The sequence below is a fragment of the Podarcis muralis genome, chromosome 9 (assembly GCF_964188315.1).
Source record: "Podarcis muralis chromosome 9, rPodMur119.hap1.1, whole genome shotgun sequence".
NCBI classification, from domain to species: Eukaryota; Metazoa; Chordata; class Lepidosauria; order Squamata; family Lacertidae; genus Podarcis; species Podarcis muralis.
In genome coordinates this window covers 728442-753633 of record NC_135663.1, presented here as the reverse complement: position 1 = coordinate 753633, position 25192 = coordinate 728442, and the positions used below count along the sequence as shown (strand labels likewise).

General features: G+C 48.3%; 1 protein-coding gene across 3 annotated transcripts; it reads left to right on the top strand.

Moving 5' to 3' along the window:
- The first annotated feature begins 6215 nt into the window (after positions 1–6215).
- IDH3B (isocitrate dehydrogenase (NAD(+)) 3 non-catalytic subunit beta) lies at positions 6216–24789 on the top strand. Of its 3 annotated transcripts, none has more exons than XM_028744568.2 (12): positions 6216–6338; positions 9063–9140; positions 10394–10492; positions 10967–11087; positions 11476–11536; positions 12286–12418; positions 14167–14300; positions 14638–14740; positions 15027–15173; positions 15283–15377; positions 15853–15913; positions 24586–24789. In XM_028744568.2, the coding sequence occupies exons 1-12, from the start codon at positions 6246–6248 to the stop codon at positions 24661–24663; spliced, it is 1203 nt and encodes a 400-aa protein (XP_028600401.2). In that variant the 5' UTR covers positions 6216–6245; the 3' UTR covers positions 24664–24789. The 3 variants fall into 3 exon arrangements, with proteins under 3 accessions (XP_028600401.2, XP_077789808.1, XP_028600400.2); XM_077933682.1 differs by lacking the exon at positions 24586–24789 and adding an exon at positions 18423–18842; XM_028744567.2 differs by lacking the exon at positions 24586–24789 and adding an exon at positions 17640–18655.
- The last annotated feature ends 403 nt before the right edge of the window (positions 24790–25192 follow it).

The window sequence follows — 25192 nt, the reverse complement described above, 5'->3', positions numbered from 1 at the left end:
TGGAGGCAGCAAGGCTTTTGAAGACCACTTTGTTTTTTGTTATAATAAACATTATTTGCACATTAAGCGTTACACATAATGAAACACATTACTGTTATATAAAAAAAATCCACACTAAAAGAAAAAAATAAGAAGAAACGGAAAAAAAGAAAAAAGATACAAAGGGGGGAAAACTTGTCAAAAAACATACAGCTATTTAAGAAATACAAACCATCATTGATGATATTCTAAACACATATTTCCAGTAAGAGATCCTTTTCTCTTGACCTTATCTTTTTTTTCCCTCGCACCTCGCACTTTCTTATCTGTACCTAATCTCTGGTTTTATTCCCTGATTTATTTAATGACTTCCTTCTACCTCTATGCGGATCCTAATTTCTCATATCTTAAAGACTCTGCGAAAAACCATTCTGTTATCTCTGTGGAATTTAATCTATGCTCAACCAAGTATAATCATTGGAACCGTATTTCATCCTGTAAGTTTTAAAAGCATCTCATTATTTTCTGATCTTATCTCCTGAGTGGTTTCTTATTGATTCTGTTAATTTCGTCAATTCCAGTTCCTTTCTTCTTTTGTCAGTAGAACATTCCTTTTCCAGTACTTTGCTATCAGAATCCTGGGAGCCGTAGTAGCAGAAAGAAAAACCTTTGGGATGTTTGTTGTCAAAATACCTAATAAAAACAATTCTGTTTTTTTAGGAAATGTATATTTTAACATTTTCTTCCATTCTTCATATCTTCTTCTTTGGCGATCCCTCGTATCTGAGTAAGACTGCCATCCATAAACATAGTTTTAACAATGAGTCCATAAGTCACTGTGGTGGCCAATTCTGGATCCACACATCCTTCCACAGTGGGGACATTGATTTCTGGGCGGGAGTTGATCACGGTGTGGATTTGCCAAGCATGCCTTCCTCTTAGCGTGTTTCTCCCTTTCGTCCTGAGTTCAAGTGTCTTCAAAGCCCACGACACCTTTGGTCAAGGCTGTTCTCCAACTGGAGCGCTCGCAGGCCAGTGTTTCCCAATTGTTGGTGTTTATACTACATTTTTTTAGATTTGCCTTGAGAGAGTCTTTGAACCTCTTTTGTTGACCACCAGCATTACGCTTTCCATTCTTAAGTCCAGAATAGAGTAGTTGCTTTGGAAGACGATCATCAGGCTTCCGCACAACATGACCAGTCCAATGAAGTTGATGTTGAAGAATCATTGCTTCAACACTGGTGAACTTTGCTTCTTCCAGTACACTGATACTAGTTCGCCTGTCTTCCCAAGTGATGTGTACATTTTTTCGGAGACACCATTGATGGAATCTTTCACTGAATTCTTCATTCATCATGTCCCGAAATAATTTAATTTGAAGACCACTTTGTGGAAACCGCCAGTCGTGGGGGAGAGCTCTTGTGCTTGAATCCTGTTGGCAGGCTCCCCTTGGGGCAGGATGTGGGACTAGATAGGTCTGATCCAGCAGGTTCTTCTGAGGTCCCTTGGAGGTCTCTGCCCGCCTCTTCTTCCCCATTAACACCTCCTCAGGCTCACCTCCATTAGCTCCTCCAGAGCTCTGCTGCTTAAGGGCTGCTAATGACCTGAGATTGTGGGGTGGAGGAAGATGCCCTCCTTGGGTGAGCTGCCCCTAAAGATGGGCTCTGAGGACACACCAGGGCTGGTAGGATGCCTTCTGCAGGGTGTGTGTGTGAGGGTTCTTAAACATTTGCAGTAGGCAGTCTAAGCTTGTTCTTAGTACAGTCATACCTCTTGTTACGTTTGCTTCAGATTAAATATTTTCAGGTTGTGTCCCGCAGCGACCCAGATGTAATGGAAAAAGTTACTTCCAGGTTTCGCAGCTCGCGCATGCGCAGACGCTCAAAATGACGTCATGCACATGCGCAGAAGCAGTGAATTGTGAGCTGCGCACATGCGCAGACGCGGTTTGTGTTCTGCTCATGTTGTGAACGGGGCTCTGGAAGGGATCCTGTTCGCAACCAGAGGTACCACTGTATAAGCTTTCGTGTGCATGCACACTTCTTCAGATGCACACGGAAGCTCATACCCAGAACAAGCTTAGTTGGTCTCTAAGGTGCTACTGGACATTTTTTTTATTTTTTATATATGTTTTGACTGTGTCAGACCAACACGGCTACCTACCTGAATCTTGCAGTTAGCAGAGAGCCATCAAGGGACTAGGCTGGCATGTGAGACTGCCGTCATTCCGCTGCCTTGTGCAAATGTATTGGATACCCACCCACCCCGAGATTGTAGAGGAACCAAATAAGGATGAGAGGAGATAGTAGAATCATAAGAGTTGGAAGGGACACCAAGGGTCATCTAGTTCAACCCCCTGAAAGGCAGAAATCTCAACGAAGGCATCCATGACAGATGGCGACCATCCAACCTCTGCTCAAAAACCTCCACTTGTGGGAGACCCTTCCATTGCCAAACAGCCCTTACCTTCAGAAAATTCTTCCTAATGTTTAGTCAGAATCTCCTTTCTTGACACTTGAAGCCACGGGTTCGAATCTTACCCTCCGGAGCAGGAGAAAGCAAGCTTGCTCCATCTTCCATGTGACTGCACTTCAGATATTTGAAGATGACTATCCTCTCAAGACAGGCAGCAATATTTAACTACTTAGGAAACCAAGTGAGTAGCATTTTTTAACACATCTCTAGAATCACATTGGACGCGGGTGGCGCTGTGGGTAAAAGCCTCAGCGCCTAGGGCTTGCCGATCGAAAGGTCGGCGGTTCGAATCCCCGCGGCGGGGTGCGCTCCTGTTGCTCGGTCCCAGCGCCTGCCAACCTAGCAGTTCGAAAGCACCTCCGAGTGCAAGTAGATAAATAGGGACCGCTTACTAGCGGGAAGGTAAACGGCGTTTCCGTGTGCGGCTCTGGCTCGCCAGAGCAGCGATGTCACGCTGGCCACGTGACCCGGAAGTGTCTGCGGACAGCGCTGGCCCCCGGCCTCTTGAGTGAGATGGGCGCACAACCCCAGAGTCTGTCAAGACTGGCCCGTACGGGCAGGGGTACCTTTACCTTTTTATCCTCTCAAGATCCTCTTTTCCAGGCTAAACATGCCCAACCGCTCCTCATACGGCTTGATTTCCAGATCCTTGGTTGCCCTCCTCTGCCCATTTTCCAGCTTAGAATCATAGAATCATAGAGTTGGAATAGACCACAAGGCCCATCGAGTCCAACCCCCTGCCAAGCAGGAAACACCATCAGAGCACTCCTGACATATGGTTGTCAAGCCTCTGCTTAAAGACCTCCAAAGAAGGAGACTCCACCACACTCCTTGGCAGCAAATTCCACTGTCGAACAGCTTGTCAACATCCTTCTTAAACTGGGGTGTCCAGAACTAGACACAGCCGCCCAGGTGGGGCCTGACAAGGCAGGAGAGAGTGGAGATGGGAGGACAATGCAATTGTGCGCTTTACTAGCAGGGACCTTGGTACTGCCTTCCATTGCAATGATTTCCAGACAGGTCGCTGTGTTAGTCTATCGGGCTTTTGGCTGATTAATATTCTGCAGCCTTTTAAATGTGTTTGTGGGAGGGGGCAATTATGATTTTGTTGTTTTCATTTTAACTACAGTGGATGCTCAGGTTGGGAACGTGATCCGTGTGGGAGGCACGTTCGCAAATCGCAGCGTCCACAACCCACAGCACCGCATCTGTGCACACGCGGGTCGCGATTCAGCACTTCTGCACATGCACAACACGTGATTTAGTGCTTTTGCGCATGTGTGCATGCCACAACCCAGAAGTAACCCATTCCAGTACTTCCGGGTTTCGGCGCGTCTGTAACCCAAAAATGCGCAACCTGAAGTGTCTGTAACCCAAGGTATGACTGTATTTAGTTGTGCTTTCACCTTATATTTTTATCTTATGATGAAGGACGGTATAGAAATCTAATAAAGAAAATTAATAAATGAATAATATTGCAATAGCAGAAACGAGAAGTGATTGTACCACATTAGAAAACCGCATCTTTGAATCGAACCTCAGTAATGTCACCCAAAGCCCCTGGAGGTAAAGCCAGGACTCAGTCACCCAAAGCCCCTGGAGGTAAAGCCAGGACTATCTCCCCAAACTGTCTCCTGAGAAAGCTCTATGTGGGACAAGAAGCTACAGTTAGAACTGGATATGGAACAACTGATTGGTTCAAAGGAGTACGGCAAGGCTGTATATTGTCTCCCTGCTTATTTAACTTATATGCAGAATTCATCATGCAAAAGGCTGGGCTGGATGAATCCCTAGCCGGAATTAAGATTGCCAGAAGAAATATCAACAACCTCAGATATGCAGATGACACAACCTTGATGGCAGAAAGTGAGGAGGAATTAAAGAACCTTTTAATGAGAGTGAAAGAGGAGAGCGCAAAATATGGTCTGAAGCTCAACATCAAAAAAAATGAAGATCATGGCCACTGGTCCCATCACCTCCTGGCAAATAGAAGGGGAAGAAATGGAGGCAGTAAGAGATTTTACTTTCTTGGGCTCCATGATCACTGCAGATGGTGACAGCAGTCACGAAATTAAAAAACACCTGCTTCTTTGGAGAAAAGCAATGACAAACCTAGGCAGCATCTTAAAAAGCAGAGACGTCACCTTGCCAACAAAGGTCCGTATAGCTAAAGCCATGGTTTTCCCAGTAGTGATGTATGGAAGTGAGAGCTGGACCATCAAGAAGGCTGATCGCCAAAGAATGGATGCTTTTGAATTCTGGTGCTGGAGGAGACTCTGGAGAGTCCCATGGACTGCAAGAAGATCACACCGATCCATTCTGAAGGAAATCAGCCCTGAGTGCTCCCTGGAAGGACAGATCCTGAAGCTGAGGCTCCAGTACTTTGGCCACCTCATGAGAAGAGAAGACTCCCTGGAGAAGACACTGATGTTGGGAAAGATGGAGGGCACAAGGAGAAGGGGACGAAGGAGGACGAGATGGTGGGACAGTGTTCTCGAAGCTACCAGCATGAGTCTGACCAAACTGCGGGAGGCAGTGGAAGACAGGAGTGCCTGGCGTGCTCTGGTCCATGGGGTCACGAAGAGGCGGACACGACTAAACAACAACATCTCCCCAAACCAAAAGTCACTCCTGCAGATGCAAGCTCTGACCCCTCGCCTCCTTTGGCAAGACCTTCTCATGGCATCCTCCACATCAGGGGTTCAATCACCTGCTCATCTGCCAAGAATGACCGCCTGCATTCTAAAGAGAGCGCACTCTTTTGGCAAAATAATAAATGACACAAACCGTATGTCCGAAATGCCCATGGCCATCAAAAGAGGATATTCTGACACCTGCGGCCTTTCTGGAAACAAAGGCTATATAAATGGAGATGGCCATGTGAAACTGCCAAATAGCAATTCCATCAAGAAGTTCAATCCTATCACTTGTGGGTTTTTATCACACTTATCACATGTGTTAATCGGCTTATCAGTTATCAGCACAACCTTTGTGCAGCCTGAGTGGCTCCTTAGGACTCTGGAGAGCTTCAGGCTACGAAGCAAACTTGGAGGAAGACCAGAGAGCAGTTGGCGCAAATCTCCTTCCGGTGCCAGATCTGCGGTGCACGAAAGCTTGTGGCATCATAATATTTTGGTCCTGAAGGTGCCACAAGACTCTTGTTCCTTGTGCTGCAAGAGACTCAGGTGTCCCCCTCCCCACCCCCAGAAATTCCTATATCCCTTGATTTCTTCCCTCACAGTGTTACCCATGGTAATCTGCAGATCTGCTAGATGTACAGGGATACCCTGGCTCTTAAACTGCTGCCCCAGTTGGAGAGATTGGGCCTTTCGTGTCCTGTGGAACTCCCTGCCACTGGAGATTTGGCAGGGGATGCCTGCCGAGCAGAAAACTTTCTTTTTATTCCAGGCCATCAAGAATTCATCTTTCCAGATGGACTTCGGATTTCAATCTGTCTGCCTGTTTGGTAGGGATTTTACTGCAAGGCTTTATTGCTACAGGAAGTAATAATGTGCATTTTTATGACACAGAGGCATAAAAGATAACAACAACAACAATAATAATAATAGAGATAATTTTATATATATATATATATATATGAAATTATATATATATATGAAATTTGTATTATATATATATATAAAAATAAAAATTTATATATATATATATGGCTCCTGTCTCAGGATGGACACGAGGCGCAGACGTGTGCGCATGCGCGAGATGTCAGGCTTCCAAGGCCGGTTGGAATTCCGGAACCGGATCCTTGGCGCCGCTCTGCCCGCGCTCCCTCGATGGTGGCGCCCTTTCCGCGCCTCCTTCCGGGCCGCGGAGCATTGTGGGGCGGCAAGATGGCGGCGCTCCGCGGTGTCCGGGCGGTTGCCAGGGTGAGTGAAGGGGACCGCGGGGGAGGGGCCCTTTGGCAGGAGGGGCTGAGCCCCCCGCCCCCTGGAATTGCCCCCCTGCCCCTCCTATCAGCCTCAGCTCCCCCCAGCGCAGGGCGAGGGGCGACCCTGTGGACCCCCCTGGCGGGGCTGCTGGCTGCCTGGGGGACATGTCCACCCCCCTCCGTCCTCCCAGGAGAGCCTCTCTCCCACGACACCCTGGGGCAAATTAACTGAAAGAAACAATTAATGGAACAAACAATGTGGCTATTATTGTACAAAACTCAGATACAGTGGTACCTCGGGTTACAGACGCTTCAGGTTACAGACTCTGCTAACCCAGAAATAGTACCTCGGGTTAAGAACTTTGCTTAAGGATGAGAACAGAAATCGGGCTCCGGCGGCAGCAGCAGCAGGAGGCCCCATTAGCGAAAGTGGTGCTTCAGGTTAAGAACAGTTTCAGGTTAAGAACAGACCTCCAGAACGAATTAAGTACAGTGGTACCTCGGGATGCGAATGGGATCCATTCCGGAGCCCCGTTCGCATCCTGAACGCAACGTAAGCCGCGACGGTGCGTCTGTGTGTGCACGGGTTGCGTTTCGCTGCTTCCGCACGTGACGGTCATATTGAGCGTCTGCGCATGAGAGAGCGGCGAAACCCGGAAGTAACGCGCTCCATTACTTCAGGGTTGCCGCAGAGTGCTACCCGAAAGCGCTCAACCTGAAGTACATTCAACCCGAGGTATGACTGTACTTAACCTGAGGTACCACTGTATACCTGCATTAGTCACGGATACGATCCCCGCTGCTCTTAAGCAGCATTTGAAAACGGTTTGGCATGGAGTCTAACTAGTTTCGAACAAAAAAAAATTCCTTCCAGTAGCACCTTAGAGACCAACTAAGTTAGTTATCGGTATGAGCTTTCGTGTGCATGCACACTTCTTCACATGCACAGGTATTCTGTATCTGAAGAAGTGTGCATGCACACGGAAGCTCATACCAGTAACAAACTTAATTGGTCTCTAAGGTGCTACTGGAAGGAATCCCCCCCCCCCCCGACTATGGCAGACCAACACCTACCTGTAACTAGTTTCGAATTTTTGGATCCCTCCATAGTCGTACAGTCTACAGCATGGAGGCGACTTTTGCATATAGCCCACAAATTCTCTTTTTTTATTGATTTTTAATAATTTTAATTTTACTTACAACATAAATCCATCACAACTCAAATAGCCCCAAACTTTCACACCCACTTTCAAAGCATCTGAGTAGGCTGTGACACTTGCAGTAGTGCTAATTCCACCTACTGAAGCAGTTGAGGTAAGGTGATCTTCTAGGTCAGCTAGTTCCCAGTTGTTAAGAGCTTTAAATACTAACAATAACACCTTGAACTTGGCCCAGTCGCAAATCTGCAATCAGTGCAAATCTAAAATAAGGCTTCCTGCCAGGGATTGAAAGATACTTAACATAATGATTGGGGCTGGTGGGAATTGGGGGGTCCAGCAACATCTGGAGGGCCAAAGGTTCCCCATTCTGACCTGCGGAATTCACTGTCACAAGATGATTTTTATTTTTATTAAATTTTCAACAAAAATAAGAAGCAAACAGCAACAAACACAACAACAACCACAAACAAAGAAACTTATACACAACAATGTCAAATCCATAAAATGGGATTCCCTCCCTTCCTTAAATTCCCTTTTCAACTGCATGCCGTTTCTACTTCAAATTATTTTTCGTACCTCAAATTTCCTGTATTAATTGTAAAATTACAAGTGTTCTTAAAATCCTGCCAGTGTATTAACCTGTTTACAATACTTTTGCAAATACAGTCATACCTCGGGTTACAGACACTTCAGGTTGCGCGATTTTGGGTTGCGCGCCGAACCCGGAAGTACCAAAATGGTTACTTTCGGGTTTTGGCGCATGTGCAGAAGCTCTAAATCACGCTTTGCACAGAAGTGCCAAATTGCAACCCTTGCCTGCGCAGATGCAGCGTTGTGGGTTGCGAATGTGCTTCCTGCACAGATCACGTTCGCAACCTGAGCGTCCACTGTACATAATAAACATTTCCAATTCTTTTTAAAATTTCATACCATCTTGATTTCTTTTCTTTTTTTTATTAAAGATTTTCTTGATTTACAAATCATCTTGATTTCTGAGCTTTCCAGTTAGTTTTGTCATTTCAGCATAGTCCACTAACTCACTGTCACAAGGTGTACTGGTGGCCACCGACGTGGATGGTTTCACATGTGTTTAATTCAATGTTATTTCTGCCTTAGTAAAGCTAGAGGTTGAGCCTTGCTTATATGGGATCAGATCCTTATATCAGAAGCTGGAGCCTGTTTAAAGCCCTAAACGGCCTTTGCCCAGTTTTCCTGAAGGAGCGTCTCCACCCCCATTGTTCAGCCCGGACACGGAGGTCCAGCTCCGAGGGCCTTCTGTCAGTTCCCTCCCTGCAAGAAGTGAGGTTACAGGGAACCAGACAGAGGGCCTTATCGGTGGTGTCAAGGAGATAAACAACTATCTGACTTTTAGAAGACATCTGAAGGCAGCCCTCTTTAGGGAAGTTTTTTAATGACTGATGCTTTAATGTATTTTTAACCTTTTGTTGGAAGCTTCTGAGAGTGGCTGGGGAAACCCAGCCAGATGGGCAGGGAAGAAATAAATAATAATAATAATAATAATAATAATAATAATAATAATAATAATTCCTTTTCAATTGCAGAGTCTTCTGCTGTCGCAGAGCTGTGGGGCATGGAGGAGCCTCAGCACCTCAGCTGCAGTTCTGCAGAAGCCAGCCAAGGTAAGGCCCCTCCTCTCTCTTGGAGACGCTCTCCCTTCTTCCAGCTCCAGGCTCCCTCTCTTTATTGATGGCGTTTCTGTGTCACAGTTCTGTGTTGCAACCAACATCTGAAGCAGTGTACCAGATGATAAGAGAGCTGTAATTCATCTGCAAAAGGAGGCTAAAAATACTGTCATACCTTACAGGGTTGTTATAAGGACTACCAATGTATGTGTACTGCTTTTTTTTTGTAAAGTTTTTTTAAATTCACATTATAATGTATACAAAACAGAGAGAACAATTGTAACGAACAGATGAAAATGAAAAAACGAAATAAAGATTGCAATGAGAGTACTGAAATTAAAAGTTAAGGAAGTCGAGGTGTGGTGGAGGGGAGTGATGGGGGGAGATGGGAATTCACAAAGGGGGGGAAGGATATAGGTTTATATATGTTTATGTTCAATGTGTTTTTTCTTTTGTATTGGAAGGGGATCTTACCCTTCTCTTTTATGTAGTACAAAAATTTAATTTAAAATTTTTTTAAATGAAAAATGAAAAGCTAAACTATGAAATAGGCCTGCAGAATGAGTACTGTTGCACATGGGTTAAAATGACAAAAACCAAGTTGAGACTATGTTATCAGATTATCAAGTACATCTCCAGATTTGTCAGGCTGGTGATGAGGGTTGCGTGGTGCTTGATATCCTCTGGGAAAGCTCAATTTAAGAGTAGTTATAACCAGACAGAGGGCCTTCCAGGTAGTGGCACCCGCCCTGTGGAACGCCCTCCCATCAGATGTCAAGGAAATAAGCAACTATCCTGTTTTTAGAAGACATCTGAAGGCAGCCCTGTTGAGGGAAGTTTTTAATATTGAATGCTGTATTGTTTTTAACACTGGATTGGGAGCTGCCCAGCGTGGCTGGGGAAACTCAGCCAGATGGGTGGGGTATGAATAATAAATTATTATTATTATTATTATTATTATTACTACTACTACTACTACTACTACTACTACTACTACATTGTGGGGGCTGGACCAGATGACCCTTGGTGTGACAGTTCTATGACTAAGGTGTTTTTTAAAAAAATAAGAGAGATAAAATCTGTTCAGCTCCTGCCAGGTTGCTCATTTAGCTGTATATCTGATTTGCATAATTTCCCCTAGTTTAGATGGTTGGTTTTTTTAACCCCTTCTAGAGGACGGGGAGTAAAACCCAGATCTGCTCCCCTTGCTGTGAGGAATGGGATTGGTGATACTCTGTGCTCTCTCCTAGGCGGAGAGCTTCAGCTCGGAGGGGGTGTTCCCCGTCACCATGATCCCGGGGGACGGGGTGGGCCCCGAGCTCATGCACTCCGTCAAGGAAGTCTTCAAGGTAAGAGCGCTTGCTTCGCTTGGCGGTTTCTCAAGAGCTTGGCTTGGGGGAGGAGGCAAAGGGCTGGCTGGCTGAAACGCTCCAGTCTCTTGCGCTGAATGAATCCGTGGTGTCTGTGCTGTCAAGCCCGAAGGTCTGGTCCTCAGGTCAAGACAGTGGGGCTCAGAGCAGAGTCCCAAGCCCAGCTGCATGACAGGGTTGCTGGGGGAAATCTCTCCTGGCTTGGCTCATCCTTGGGGGTGCCTGTGACAGCCAGTGTGGGTGTTTCGCAGTGCCCGCGCACCTCGACAGGATTCCCTTTCCGCATGTGACATTCCTTGCAAGAGGCGGAGAGGGATGCACTGCTTTCTTCTGCATGGGACGACCATGTGGTATGTGGAAGTCAGAGCTCTCCAGGGGCAGAAGGAGCCCACCCTGGCCATGTGACCCAGCAGGAGGACACCCCACCTTCTCCCCTCCTGTGTGTTTCTGCAGGCAGCTGGTGTCCCTGTGCAGTTTGATGAGCACCACCTGAGTGAGGTGCAGAACATGGCTTCAGAGGAGATCCTGAATCAAGTCCTTGGCTCCATGGACAAGAGCAAAGTGGCCCTCATTGGTACGGCCTGAGGGGAAGTTGGTGGGCAAGGATTCCTTCATACGCCCTAGAGGCCCATGGCGTGGATCTGGGCCAGGCATAGGCAAACTCGGCTCGCCAGATGTTTGGGACTACAGTTCCCATCATCCTTGTCCACTGGTCCTGCTAGCTAGGGATGATGGGAATTGTAGTCCCAAACATCTGGAGGGCCGGAGTTTGCCTATGCCTAGTCTGGGCCATGGGGAAGTGGCTTATATCTTGCAAGGAGACGGCTTCCTCTGGGCTGCCCCCAGCGAGGTTTCGGAAACTGCCAGTTCACACCTTCACGGGGGCTCCCCTCCCCTTATTACCCTGTGGCTCTCCTCTGCAGAGGGCTGGGGTCTTTTCTCACTGTCTCTCGCCATTGCAGGAAAGATCCACACCCCCATGGAATACAAAGGGGAACTGGCCTCCTACGACATGAGGCTCAGGTATGTTTCGGCAGCCTTGCACCGGGTAGACTAGATAAACTTCAAATGCCGCCACCATCCAGCTAAAGGCATCCAATTTGCTCTTGTCTGAATGGATGGAAAGGTTGTGTTTCCCTATATGATGCTTTTCCACAATGAGCTTTGCCCAAAGCAGCAAACATCCAAAATATCAAAATGAGGAGCATGTCGGTAAATTAAAAAATGACAAAAATCAATAATTTAGCAAACAGAATAATACTACAAATTGCAAAAAGCAACCACCACCAAACTGTCTAGCCTTAAATACATAAATACAAAGCGAAATGAGAGTTAATTAGCAATGAAGTTTCTGGTACCAATCTTGCTGCACTCCAAGGAGTCCGGCTTAAATGCACTTCAGAGGGGAGAGGTAGATCGCGTACAGGGGGCATACAGGCGAGGTGGAAGCCACGGCTCAGGTACCTTTGCCTTATTCAAGGGAGCACTGGATAGGGAAGTTTTTAATGTGTGGTAGTTTTAGATTTTGTTGGAAGTCACCCAGAGTGGCTGGGGAAACCCAGTCAGACGGGTGGCATTTAAATAATAATTTTTAAAATTATTATTATTATTTATTATTGCTGGGCTAGCCCATCCCGGTGACTGAACAGACAGAGAATTGAATGAGCAGCCATGGGGGCAGATTGAGTTGGAGGATGTGGGGCCGGCTGGTGTGGAGACAGCACTTTAAAATGGTGGTGGTTGTCTCTGTAACTCTGGCTTCCCTCTTCCAGGCGCAAGCTGGACCTCTTTGCCAACGTGGTCCGTGTGAACAGCCTGCCCGGCTACAAAACGCGGCACAACAACCTGGACCTGGTGATCATCCGTGAGCAGACGGAGGGCGAGTACAGCTCCCTGGAGCACGAGGTGAGTGCCACCAATACAGAAATGAAAATAAATACAGTGGTGCCTCGCAAGACAAAAAGAATCCGTTCCGCGAGTCTCTTCGTCTTGCGGTTTTCTCGTCTTGCGAAGCAAGCCCATTAGCGGATTAGCGGATCAGCTGATAAGAGGCTTAGCGGATCAGCTGATAAGCTGTTAAGCGGTTTAGCGGATCAGCTGTTAAGCGGCTTAGCAGATCAGCTGTTAAGCGGCTTAGCGGATCAGCTGTTAAGCGGCTTAGCGGCTTGGGTAAGGGGGGGGAGGAAAAAAACCCTGCAGGAACTCGCAAGACATTTTTGTCTTGCGAAGCAAGCCCATAGGAAATTCGTTTTGCGAAGCACCTCCAAAACGGAAAACCCTTTCGTCTAGCGGGTTTTCCGTCTTGTGAGGCATTCGTCTTGCAGGGCACCACTGTATATAATTTATATGCCACCTATCTTGCTGGGTGACCCCAGCCATACTGGGCAGCTCCTGACAGAGAGTCAAAACATTATACAACATCACTTCCCTGGACAGGGCTGCCTTCAGGTGTCTTTTGAAAAGCACATAGCTCATAGATCTTTCAAGACCACATAACACCGGTCTTGAAAGATCTACATTGGCTCCCAGTACGTTTCCAAGCACAATTCAAAGTGTTGGTGCTGACCTTGAAAGCCGTAAACGGCCTCGGCCCAGTATCCCTGAAGGAGCGTCTCCATCCCCATTGTTCTGCCCAGACACTGAGGTCCAGTGCTGAGGGCCTTCTGGCGGTTCCCTCCCTGCGAGAAGCCAAGTTACAGGGAACCAGGCAGAGGGCCTTCTCGGTGGTGGCGCCCGCCCTGTGGAACGCCCTCCCACCAGATGTCAAAGAGAACAACAACTACCTGACATTTAGAAGACATCTTAAAGCAGCCCTGTTTAGGGAAGCTTTTAATGTTTAACAGACCACTGTATTTTAATACTTTGTTGGAAGCCGCCCCGAGGGGCTGGGTATAAATAATAAATTATTATTATAAATTATTATATCTGTTTGGCATCTGCTGGAAGGGCTTCTGTTCCTGGCTGTGCTGGTTCTGCAGTTTGCCTAATGTTACGCAATTGAGCAAGATGCAGGGAGTGCGAGAGCCGCTGTGTGAATGGGAAGGACGTTTCTAACGTAATGTTTGGTAATGGGGTCGGGGGCGAAAGGCTGTGTACACTGACAGCCCCCACAGTAAAATGGGGAGTGGGGAGGAGACAAAGCTTGTGTGAACCTTTGGGGTGGAGGTCGGAAGGGGAGCATGCAAAGCAGTTTTCTAGTGGGATAGGAGCCAGTCTGTTTAACTGTACACCCCTCTGGTGTGGGGCTTCTCCCCTTGGCTTGGAGAAGGCAGGCTCTGCTTGCTTCAGATTCATTCATTCATGCTAAGCAGGTTCATTTCGCTCTAAGGGCAACTTGCCTAAGAACGTTGATGTACAAGACAACCCCTGTTGGCAGGCTTACATTCCAAAAGACGCAGCACAAAAGGAAATGGGTTGGGATGGGATGAGGAAAACAAGCAAACCCTGGCACCAGTTCTTAAAGTTTGAAAGGAAACAGTTCTCATGCAGGAGGGGGCAGAGGAGGAGGAAGAGCCAGGTGGAGCCAGTCTCTGAGCAGAGCCCAGGAGACCTGATGTCTCTTCCCACCCTGTGCTTGAAAGGGGGGGGGGGCTTGGTGGGGGCAAAGCCTTCCTTCATGTGGTTTGTGCTGCTTGTGCCCCCTCTGTGCTCAGAGTGCCAAGGGTGTCATCGAGTGCATGAAGATCATCACTCGGGCCAAGTCCCAGCGCATTGCCAAGTTTGCCTTTGACTTTGCCACCAAGAAGGGGCGCTCCAAGGTCACGGCCGTCCACAAAGCCAACATCATGTGAGTGGGGAGCAGCGGGAGGGCAGGGGCCGGCCGGCTGGGGGCTCCTTTTCCTGCCCCCAGTCCCCATCTCAACACCCAGGGGGTTCCCAAGTGTTTGTGCTGCCACACTAAGGGGTCATGTTCTTACAAATGCTGAACGACCCTTGGGGACAGAGCCAATTCCATGGAACAAAGTGGTTGACCTGTTGAGATGAATGGCCTAACATGATCATGCTCCTTCCTTTCAGTGGGTCAGCCTTCGCTGAATTCCACCCCAAGTCTGTCTACTGTTTCCACCTTACCCACTTTGGACAGCGTCCAGAATTTCAAACTGCCTTCTCTCTCTCTCTCTCAGGAAACTGGGCGATGGGCTTTTCCTGCGCTGCTGTAAAGAGGTGTCCGAGTTGTATCCCAAGATTAAATTTGACACCATGATCATAGACAACTGCTGCATGCAGGTAGTTCAGGCCCCTCGGCCCCTCCCTCCCCCTGCCTCCTTCAGCAGATGCATTCCCTTGGGGACCCTTCCCCTCTGCCCAGGCTTGTGGGTTGCCAGACGAGTCCCCCAGCGTTGGTGGTGTGCCCCTGCAAGTCTCGGTTGCTGGGCGGCCTCACCCCCTCCTGGCATGTGGCCTGCAGAGGAGCTTGGGCACAAAAATGTGAGCTGCCCGTGAGACTGGCATGACAGGAGGGTGATCCCTGCCGCGATTCCACGTGCAATGGTGTGCTGTGTCTTCCTTCCAGCTGGTGCAAAACCCTTACCAGTTTGACGTCCTGGTCATGCCCAACTTGTACGGCAACATCATCGACAACCTGGCGGCCGGCCTGGTGGGTGGAGCCGGCGTGGTTCCTGGAGAGAGCTACAGTGCCGAATACGCCGTCTTTGAGATGGTGAGGAACTGAGCGGGGCCGGGTTCGCCCTCCCTCCGTCCCGGGGGCTTCAGGGGAAACTGGGCGGCACGACGTGTCTGAGAGCGTTTTCCCCTTTCCTTCCTTCCAGGGCGCCCGTCACCCCTTTGCTCAGGCAGTGGGCAGAAACATCGCCAACCCCACGGCCATGCTGCTCTCCTCGGCCAACATGTTGAGGCATCTCAAGTGAGTTCCCTGGGCTGAGTGGCAAGAGGGTGGGGAGCCTTCCAGCAGAATAATAATACCACCTTCCTTGTCATTGTACAACCTGTGTACAATGAAATTAAATGAGCCTCCCTCCCCCCCAACACTCAGTCTCATTGCACTCTGTGTGCTTATCGAACAACACACCACCTCACAAATCAATTTCACTGTGTTATTTTCCGTTCAACAGCCTAACAGCCCCCAGACAAAAGCTATTTTTTAGCCTGTTGGTACGGCTGATTATACTTCTATATCTCCTTCCCAAGGGCAGAAGATTAAAGAGGTGCATAGCTCTCAACATTTCCCTTTTTTAAAGGGAAATTCCCTTATTCCGAATAGGATTCCCTGCAAGAAAAGGGAAAGGTTGATAGCTATGAAGAGGTGATGGCCGGGGTGACATACCTCACAGGGTTATTACTCCTCGTGACAGCCTCCTCTTTCCTCCTCCCCTGTCTAGCTTGGAATACCACTCCACCATGATCTCGGACGCCGTCAGGAAGGTGATCAAAGTTGGCAAAGTGAGTATTGAGCTGTCTGATTTCTGTCCTTTTCTTTCTGCTGTGTGCTGAGCCTGTCTCTGCTTCTCTTCCCTCCGTGTTGTGCCCAGTTCTGGCTGGCAGGTTCCTCCGTTGGGGCAGTTGGGGGGGGGAGTTCAGGCCAAGGAGAGAAGGGGGGGCAGAATTTGCCAGGGCAGCTGACTCACTCCCCCAGGAGGAGGAGGCTATTGGGGCTTGTTTGTACTTAGAGCTCACCCTTCATCAAATAGTGCCCGGGTGGATCACAAAAATATCCTACTTAAAATTATTTTCAAATTATTATTATTATATTTATTTATACCCCTCCTTTTCCTCAGCGCAGGACTTAAGGCAGCTTACACAAATTAAAGCAGCACAAATAAAATAGAAAAGCAAAAAACATATACAGTGGTACATACGCTTCAGGTTACAGACTCCGCTAACCCAGAAATAGTACCTTGGGTTAAGAACTTTGCTTCAGGATGAGAACAGAAATCGGGCTCCGGCGGCGGCAGCAGCAGGAGGCCCCATTAGCTAAAGTGGTGCTTCAGGATAAGAACAGTTTCAGGTTAAGAATGGACCTCTGGAACGAATTAAGTACTTAACCCGAGGTACCACTGTAAAAGTTAAAAAGTGATCAAACTATAATAGAATTAAAACAGCGTAAAATTAAATCCTTTAAAGTACAGATAGCAAAAACAGCACAGCACAATTAAAAGCCCTTGCTTAAAAAACAGTTCCCAAAGGCCTGTTGGAACAAAACAGGCTTCATCTGCCCACAGAAGGACAGCAAAGAGGGAGGCAGCCCAGCTCCTGAGAAGGCCCACTCCTGCGCCCCACCAAAAACTCCTAAAATAAAACCCCCCAAATTACAAAAGTAACAAAACAGCCTCACAGAGCAGCAGCAGGAGGGAAGTCTCCTGCTCAGCCCAAGGCCTCCTGGGTAAATTGGCCAATGGTGGCCAGGCATACATCCCTCCGAGTGAGGTCAGTCCACCCCCCTGGGAGCCACCACAAAGGAGGCTCTGCCATTCTCCCCCAAGGCCTTGCACACCAGCCAGCTCTCAGAGAGACACCAGTTTCTCTGTGTGGAACCGGGAATAAAGATCAGATTCCCTTGGCAGGGAAGGGACGATGGACTCTAGTGCCTGCCCCCAACCCATCTCAGACTTCTCCCACCCTGGGGCCTGGCCACAAACAGGGCCGCCTCTCTCTCACGCAGAACCTGATTGGGAATCTTGTGTGTGTGGTTGTTCCATCCCTGTGACTCCCCTAAGGAAGACCCCTTTGGGGGGACCTCGCCGCTTGTGGCACGACTGGTTCTTGGTCCCATTCACAGGATGCGACTCTTCCCAGCACAGCCTCTCTCCTCTCTGCAGCTGCAAACAGCCAGCCATGTGTACTTGCTGGCATCCAGCGGGAAATGGGGCTGGGGTCCTGCGTCTTCTGCCCCCTTCTCCCAGCTGTTCCCCTTGTCCTGTCATCTCCCCTCTTCAGAGCCTTCTGTGGACCGTCTTGTGGGGTCCACAGATGTGCCGTCTTGTGGTCTGTGGCCTCGGTGGGGTGAGAGTGTCTCTGTGTCTCCCTCTGCCTCTCACTTTCTCTGGGTGCAGCTTGGGACTGTCCCCTTCCCTGTTTTTTTTTGGGGGGGGTTCGTGTTTCCCCCCTCCCACATCTCACAGCCACATGTCTGTCTCCCTCTCCCCTCCTTCCCTGTGTTGGATTGTAGGTGCGGACGCAGGACATGGGCGGTTACTCGACCACCTCTGACTTCGTCAAGTCTGTGATTGACCACTTGCACCCCCACTACGGGGCCTAGGGCTGGCCTGGCCCTCGGCTGCTCCCCGCCCGGCCCCCCCAGCACATGGGCGCCACAGACACCTCCTCCCTCGGGGCTGCCTGTCTCGGAAGAGATCTGGGCGTGCTCTCCCTTGCGTCTCAGATCTGAAGCTGGCCGGTCCCTACTGGGGAGGGAATGTTTTCTTGCCCCCCCCCCCCAAATCTCTTAACCCTGGGTATGGGTCCCATAGATGAATTGAGGACACTCCTCGGTGCTGTGAGCCTTTGGGAACTGCTCCAGGCCTGGGGTCCCCAGGCAGGCCTTCCCCTGGAGCCCCCCACAAAGACTTGCCCATAGTTTTGAAAGCAGGCACTCTTGAGAGGCTGGGGTCCTTCAGGCTGCTCTGCCCCCTCCCATTCCCCCTCTTTCTCTGGGTGGAAATACCCCCCCTTCCCACTGAAGCCCAGGCTGGAACTGGCCTTGGTCCCCCTTTCAAGGGAAAGAGGTTTATCCTGCCCATAGTCCCTTTTCAGCAAAGCTGAGCTCTGCAGGTGATGCTGTGACCTTTGTGGGGAAGGGTCCCAGTCCCCCCACCTTGCTGAGGAGGGTACCTTTTGTGGCTAGACCCTTGGTTCCTGCAGTTCTGACACAGGAGGAGGAGTGCTCTGTGTGTGAGAGAGAGGGGTGGGGAGGGTAAAAAGGAGATTTTGTTACAGCTGTGGTCCCTTGCAGAATCATGACAGCCCAGCACCAGTCTCTGCAGATGGACCTTTAGGCCCACGGAAATCCAGGTCGTGGGGATTTGTCGGAATCTGCCTGTGGTGGTTTGACCCCCATGGGGGTTGTCTCATTTTGAGGCCAGCTGGCTGTGTTGGCGTGAGCGCGTGGGCAGAGAATCCCACGTGTGCTCAGCTGTCATCATACTCCATATTAATTGTGAATAAAACTGTTGTGGATTTTCTGCACCAAGTGGCTCTGCTCCCTCCTTGGGGCTGTGTGTGTCTGATTCCTGGCAACATCTCTGCTGTGGACCCCAGAGGGAGAGCACTGGGCCTCTGGACTCCAGACCAGGCCCCTGGAGAAGGTCCAGCCGTGGGGAACCTCTGCATGGCTAAGCATTTGCCCAGCCCCAACTGACCTGGCAGCCCTGGAGTGGGCAGGAGCCAGAGGCTTCGCCTGGGTCTGCCTCCCTCCCTCCCTGCTCTTGGCCCCCCAACGGAGCCCCACGGATGCTCCCCTCTCCCTTTCTGGCTCTAGGGTTTGTTCCATGTCCGCGTGAAACAACAGACGTCCTCTTCCCGCCCTACTAGAGCTTCCTCTCCCTGCCTCCATATTCATTTGCACACTGTCCATCCTGCGCCTTCAGCATCATTGCATGACCATACATACCATGACTTGCAAAGCAGTAAACACTACAGCAGAAAGTGAGCATCACGCTTACCACCAGCAATTCATCCAGGTTGTTTAGATTTTCCCACAAGTTAGAACTATACACGTGAGATGTTCAAAGAAGAAACAGCCATGGTGAGGGGTGCCAGGCAGGCCTCCCTGGAGAGGGCATTTCAGTGGCAAAGGGCTCCAGTTGCTCCCCCCCCCCCCCCCGGCAGCACTTCAGACCAGGGTGGGGGTGCCAGTAGAAGGCCTCCTTATGGTAACCAGGAGGCAGGTGCTGGCAGCTGTGTCATTTAAGCTCTTGCTAAAGATCCCCCCCCCCCCCCCCCCCGGTTCCAAGGATGTTGCTGGCTGGCCTGCTTATAGGGATGCCTGTTCATTTAGCCTCTTCCCTGATGGGCCACTTGTACTTCTAAGGTGTGCTTTGTGAAGCGCCTTAGGATTTATGGAAGGTGACATAGAAATATTTTTAAATAAATGGGGATTCAGGAAACTCAGAACAGTGGTGCCCCGCAAGACAAATGCCTCGCAAGACGAAAAACTCGCTAGACGAAAGGGTTTTCCGTTTTTTGAGTCGTTCCGCAAGACGAATTTCCCTATGGGCTTGCTTCGCAAGACGAAACGTCTTGCGAGTTTGTTTCCTTTTTCTTAAAGCCGCCAAGCCGCTAATAGCCGCTAATAGCCGATAAGCCGCTAATAGCCGTGCTTCGCAAGATGAAAAAACCACAAGACAAAGAGACTCGCGGAACGGATTAATTTCCTCTTGCGAGGCACCACTGTATGTCAGCTTAACTCCCTCTGTTCCTGACAAATGCTGGAAAGTGCTGCTGAAGTTGCCCTTCTGAGCGCCCCAGTGAGCAGGAGGGGCAGCCTGGCTTCTACAAGGATTGGGAAGATGCAGCAGACCAGGATTTCCCAGCAGCATTTGCCTGGTCGAGGGCCAAAAGCCCCTGAGCGAACAGCTGCTTAAGGAACAGGAAGCGCTGAGGGGTGAATGGAGAGAAGTGAAAAGTGGGGTGCCCAAAGGATGGTGCCGGGCCTGGGGGGGGGGTTCCCTGATCTGGAGTCAGAGGTCAGGTGGCCAGGCTTGCGAGCGAAACTCATGGGAAACAGGAGGTAGCTCTGAAGAGCTCCAAAGGGCTCTCTCCCAGGCAGGCGACAGGCCACGAAATGGCAGATAAGTACAGTGGTACTTTGGATCTCAAAATTAATCCATTCCATAAGTCCGTTCCAAAACCAAGGCACGCTTTCCCATAGAAAGTAACGGGAAATTGATTAATCCATTCCAGACTTTTAAAAACAACCCCTAAAACAGCAATTTAACATGAATTTTACTATCTAACGAGACCAGTGATCCCTAAAATGAAAGCAACAATGTACTGCAGTCACACAATCAATCAGTAGCTGAACTGGGTTCCACACAGCCACAAAAACAAAACATAAATGCCACAAACACAAAAACAAAGGCAAACTAAATAGCAAAAACAGACCCCAGCGCAACACTCAAAACGGAGCATGTTCAGCTTCCGAAAAAAGTTCGCAAACAGGAACACATACTTCCAGGTTCGCAGTGTTTGGGTTCCAAGTTGTTTGAGTCCCAAGGCGTATGAGAACCAAGGAACCCCTGTACAGTATGAACAATTCGCTGAAAGTAAGTATATTTGCTGTGCCTGGGGTGGGCGGCCAAGGTCCTCCCTTCACGTCTGTGCTTATGGGGTCTGAGCTGGTGGGGAAGGGGTTGTAGACAGCAGGTGGGAAACGTTGGCTCCCTGTGTGGCAGCAGTGAGAAAGGCAAAAGGAGTTGTGGGGTGGCAAAGGACCTTTGCGGTCTTTTAGCGCACCCTGCTGCCTGCACATGGCAGGATCCCTGACACGATGGCTGTCAGCCCCTACTGCAACGCCTCCAGCGAAGGACAGCCCAACGCCCCCCAAGGAAGAGGGTCCCACTTTGGTGCAGCTCCTGTCTCTTCGGAAGCTGTTGGTCCTCCTGTCCTTCAGCCAAGATCTTCTGCTTTGTCCTTCCCAGCCAGTGCTTCTCTGCAGCGACAACAAAGGGCTCCGCTCTGGCTTCTGCAGGACTAGCCCTTCAGAGCCTTGCCGATTGCGCTCCTGTCTTTGCTCCTCTCCCAGACCCTGCCTGACCTCAACTTTTTTTTCCCTTTCCCAAAAATTTTATTGCTTTTCAACATTCATCACAAAAATAACGTAACAAAATACACAACAAAGAAAAAACACACACCACACTACAATAAACTAAACACAAGAAAGGAAAAAAGATCTCTTCAAATATCCAACTTTCATCACATTGTTGACTGACTTCCTCGAATCCCCTCTAGCTGAATTTCATTATATCACCTTTATAACAGTTCTCCAAGTTCATATTTCTAATAATATTAACTCCTTTCATTTACTAACCTCTTCTCCTTTATTAATATTCTAATCCTTAATATTTACTACCACGTATCCTTATTCTACCCCTAAGCCTATTTGTTACTTCCAAGGATTTTCTATTTATCTTATAATCCTGCTTGACCTCAACTTAAAGTTCCCCCAGTACAACTAACAGTCCTGTAGAAACACGGTGGAACTTTACAATAATTGCAGAAGAAATCCACAGTACCAGGCAGGGCTTTGTGTCGCCCGAGGCTTCTGTTCCGTTGCCCATCGGTTGAGAGGAAGCCGTTTTCCCCTCGCACAATTGAAGATTCACCCGCACTTGCTGTTTAAGTGGTAGTTGCCAAAGGAACTTATAGGGATTACCTGATCTCAGACAAACTCACCACAGAAAAGAAAAATCCTGATTTGGGCGGGCAGGGAATTGAGATTACAAAGACTACTCAGAAAGGACAAAAACTCTTTAGGACCTCAGGGATTCCTACTTCGTGGTGTCCAAACAACTTTCTCATCATTCACAGCTCTGACCACACATTGGTTAAAAACGCTGTCAGGTGAGAACCAAAAGATTATTTCACAGACCTGCTTAGAAAGGGTCCTTGCATGTTTTGCTTCATGGCTTTGTAGGAGGGCGAGACTTGCACACAATGAGGGCAGCACAGCAACAGCTCCTGCACTTGACAGCATGGTGAGAATAGAGGTGGTTTTTGACATAATGCCAGAAATGTCACCCTATCGAATGGATTACTAGTAAATGAAGGACTGGCCACAAAAATGATTTCCGCAAGACTTTGTACTGTCTGCCAACTCCAGACAGCTTTAGAGAAGTCTTCTGAAGTCACTGAAAAAGAACCAGATCTTTGCTAGAGAGTTTTGTGGGGGGGGGGAGGGAATACCAAATTTGGGTAGAAATGGAGAATATGCAATAGTTTGTTAGTGCACGTCAAAAGTCACTTTGTTCCTTTAGGAATATAAAACATGTTATGTGTAACTTGGTTTACCATTAAATTATGTTTGGTATATTAAAAGTTCAGTTTGTGTTCAAACAATAATTAGAAATTAACTGTGCATTTTGAAATGTTTACAATCTTTGTTACAAGATTGTAAACTGCAAGCTGCTGAACTGTAAGGAGCCTCTTTGACCATACCAGTTTATGAGCAGGCAAAAGCAATCAAATGGGAAGACTCAGCCGCATTACAGTTTTTTAAAAAAGAGGAAATTACTGTTCAAAACTCCCACTGTTCTAGGTGCCTTTTGCGACAGGAAATTTCATTAGTGCAAGCAGTTTCTGAGCTCTGGGTGCAGTACTGCACCTGAGATTTCAGATTAAACCTGCAGAGTGGAAGGAAAAGAGGGCCTTTTTCTGCCTCCCCACTTCCAGCTACTCTGGAGAAGAGACCTTCTTTAAAATATTAGGGAAGGACTAGACCATGTGAAGAATGAACATATTTTAAGGTGCCACTTAGCTCCTGGCTTCCATACCTCAGTTTCTAACAATGTCCACCATTGTGTTGCAGTCACTTATTTCCATAAAGAGCTGAGCAAAGCAGGACGGGAGAGAGACAAGACGAAATAAACACCAGATGAAATGTCACCAGTCTATTTCTATCTGTCTCTGTTGCTTCTGATCATTCATGTTTATCTTCAGCTTCTAACAGCTGAAGTTTTTGCCTAGATTGGAAAGAGCGTCTAACCCCCCTTTGCACCATAGGCCAAAATAATTGGGGGTGAAAGCAAGAGTTTGGAAAACAAAAAGGGAGGGTGGCTAGATGGCTTGAAAGGCTGGCCAGGCAGTCAAGGCTAAGAAAGCCAGCAGTGGCCTCAAGAGGAAGGAGGAGACCTGAGTGCTCTGCTCTTTCCTGCAGCAGCAAGGCTGCAGATCCGTTGCAGTTAGTGATCAGTGGGCCCAGCTCTTGCTTTGGCTCCCTGTCTGCACAGCAGACTGTAAACTAGAAGGGAGGAGTTTGTAAATCATGGGATCTGCAGCAGAAATGAGGGCATAATCTGTGTGGCTTCAGGTCCCTTCTTAATACCCCCCTCTGTTGCATGATCTTTTTAATTTGAAACTCCAGCAGGTGGCAGTCCTGAACAAGTCACTCCCCATCATCTCTTGGAAGATTTTTGCAGTTACAGATAGGTAGCCGTGTTGGTCTGCCATAGTCAAAACAAAAAAAATTCCTTCCAGTAGCACCTTAAAGACCAACTAAGTTAGTTCTTGGTATGAGCTTTCGTGTGCATGCACACTTCTTCAGATACACTGAAACAGAAGTTGCCAGATCCTTCTATATAGTGAGAAGGTGGGGAGGGGTATTACTCAGAAGGGTGGTGGGAATGGGTGATTGGCAGATAGCTGTGATGAGCCTGTTGACGACTCTTAACGACTGCAATAGGTCTTACAGGAAAAAGCAAGGGGTGAGAAGGTGAAAAATGGCTTTGTCATGTATAATGAGATAAGAATCCAATGTCTTTGTTCAGACCAGGTCTCTCCATGGTTTTAAGATTTTTGCAGCAGCTCTTCCCTCTTGGTTTAGGATCCAGGGAAAACAAGCCATTTTTTGCAATTTAGGGATAAGGTTAGGAATTTTAAAATCTTTGAAGTTCTTTGCAATTATGTATTATGTGCAATCCACTGTTTGGAAGTTAGCAGTAATTGCATAATTAACATTGGTACCTGGTACTGTTTGGCATTTCCTTTCCCTCAGAGTTTGCTTTTCACAATTCCACCCTGGGATAACACTTAATGCATGCGATGCAGTGAACTGCAGCCCATACAAGTTCATATCATAATACAGTAGTTCCCAGTTGGTGGTCCGTGGCACCAGTCACGTAATAAAAACCACCATGAAGATCACAATTTTCAAAAGTTGGGGGTCCATGGCTTGGCCTTGTTAAAAAAAGGGTCCACAGTACTTAGCTAATTGGAGCCACTGCCATAATAAATATGGAAGTTTTTAAATTCCTAGACACAAACACATATTGCTCCCTCCATAAATATATATTGTTCCTATTGACTTTGTTTTGGAAGCGGTACATTATTATTCTTGCACAAAGGACTCTTCTGGGGGAAGAAATGGCCTTTTCTGCTAACCTCCCCATCTCTCTTCACAGGTGCGGACACCAGACATGGGCGGCTACTCCACATCCCACGACTTCACACGTGCCGTTATCACAGCTCTGAGCGAGTAGGGCTTGCCAAGAAACACATGGGGGAGGAATTCGGAGATTAATTATGATGCTGCTTTCTGCTTCTGCTAATTAATTTATTGTGAGCTTAGCTCAGTGTTGCACAAATAAAGTGAATGTGGCCACTCCCATGAGTTGTATGCATGAAATACTCCTAGCAGGCCTTGGAGGACTCTTCGGGGAAAGTGAGAAGGGGCCGGCTGCGGAGTTCAGCTACCTCTGACAAGTGAAAAGCAGCTATAAGCAAAGAACTGAAGTCTGCAAATCTTGCAGTCAGCCACTGGAGCACCAGGGATGCTCACTGTTTGCTACCTCAGTCTTGAATGTGGAGTGTCTTGGCTTAGAAGCTGGCAGTAAAACCCACCAGCTGCCCAGAACCACACACCTCCCTCATCAAACATCTTTATTCAAGCTGCATCTGCAACAGCTGCAAACCTTTATACACAACAGACATGGAATAAACAGAATGTGCCACACTACTTGGAAGGGCAAACCTCGTTTTGTTCTGCTACACCCCCTTCCTGGGTCTCAT

Excerpts from the sequence above, each read along its gene's own strand:
- IDH3B (XM_077933682.1), top strand. The coding sequence starts at position 6,246 with ATGGTGGCGCCCTTTCCGCGCCTCCTTCCGGGCCGCGGAGCATTGTGG. Across the intron at positions 6,339-9,062 it reads GTGTCCGGGCGGTTGCCAGG|AGTCTTCTGCTGTCGCAGAG; the intron begins GTGAGTGAAGGG and ends TTTCAATTGCAG. Across the intron at positions 15,914-18,422 it reads AGGTGATCAAAGTTGGCAAA|AATCATGACAGCCCAGCACC; the intron begins GTGAGTATTGAG and ends GGTCCCTTGCAG.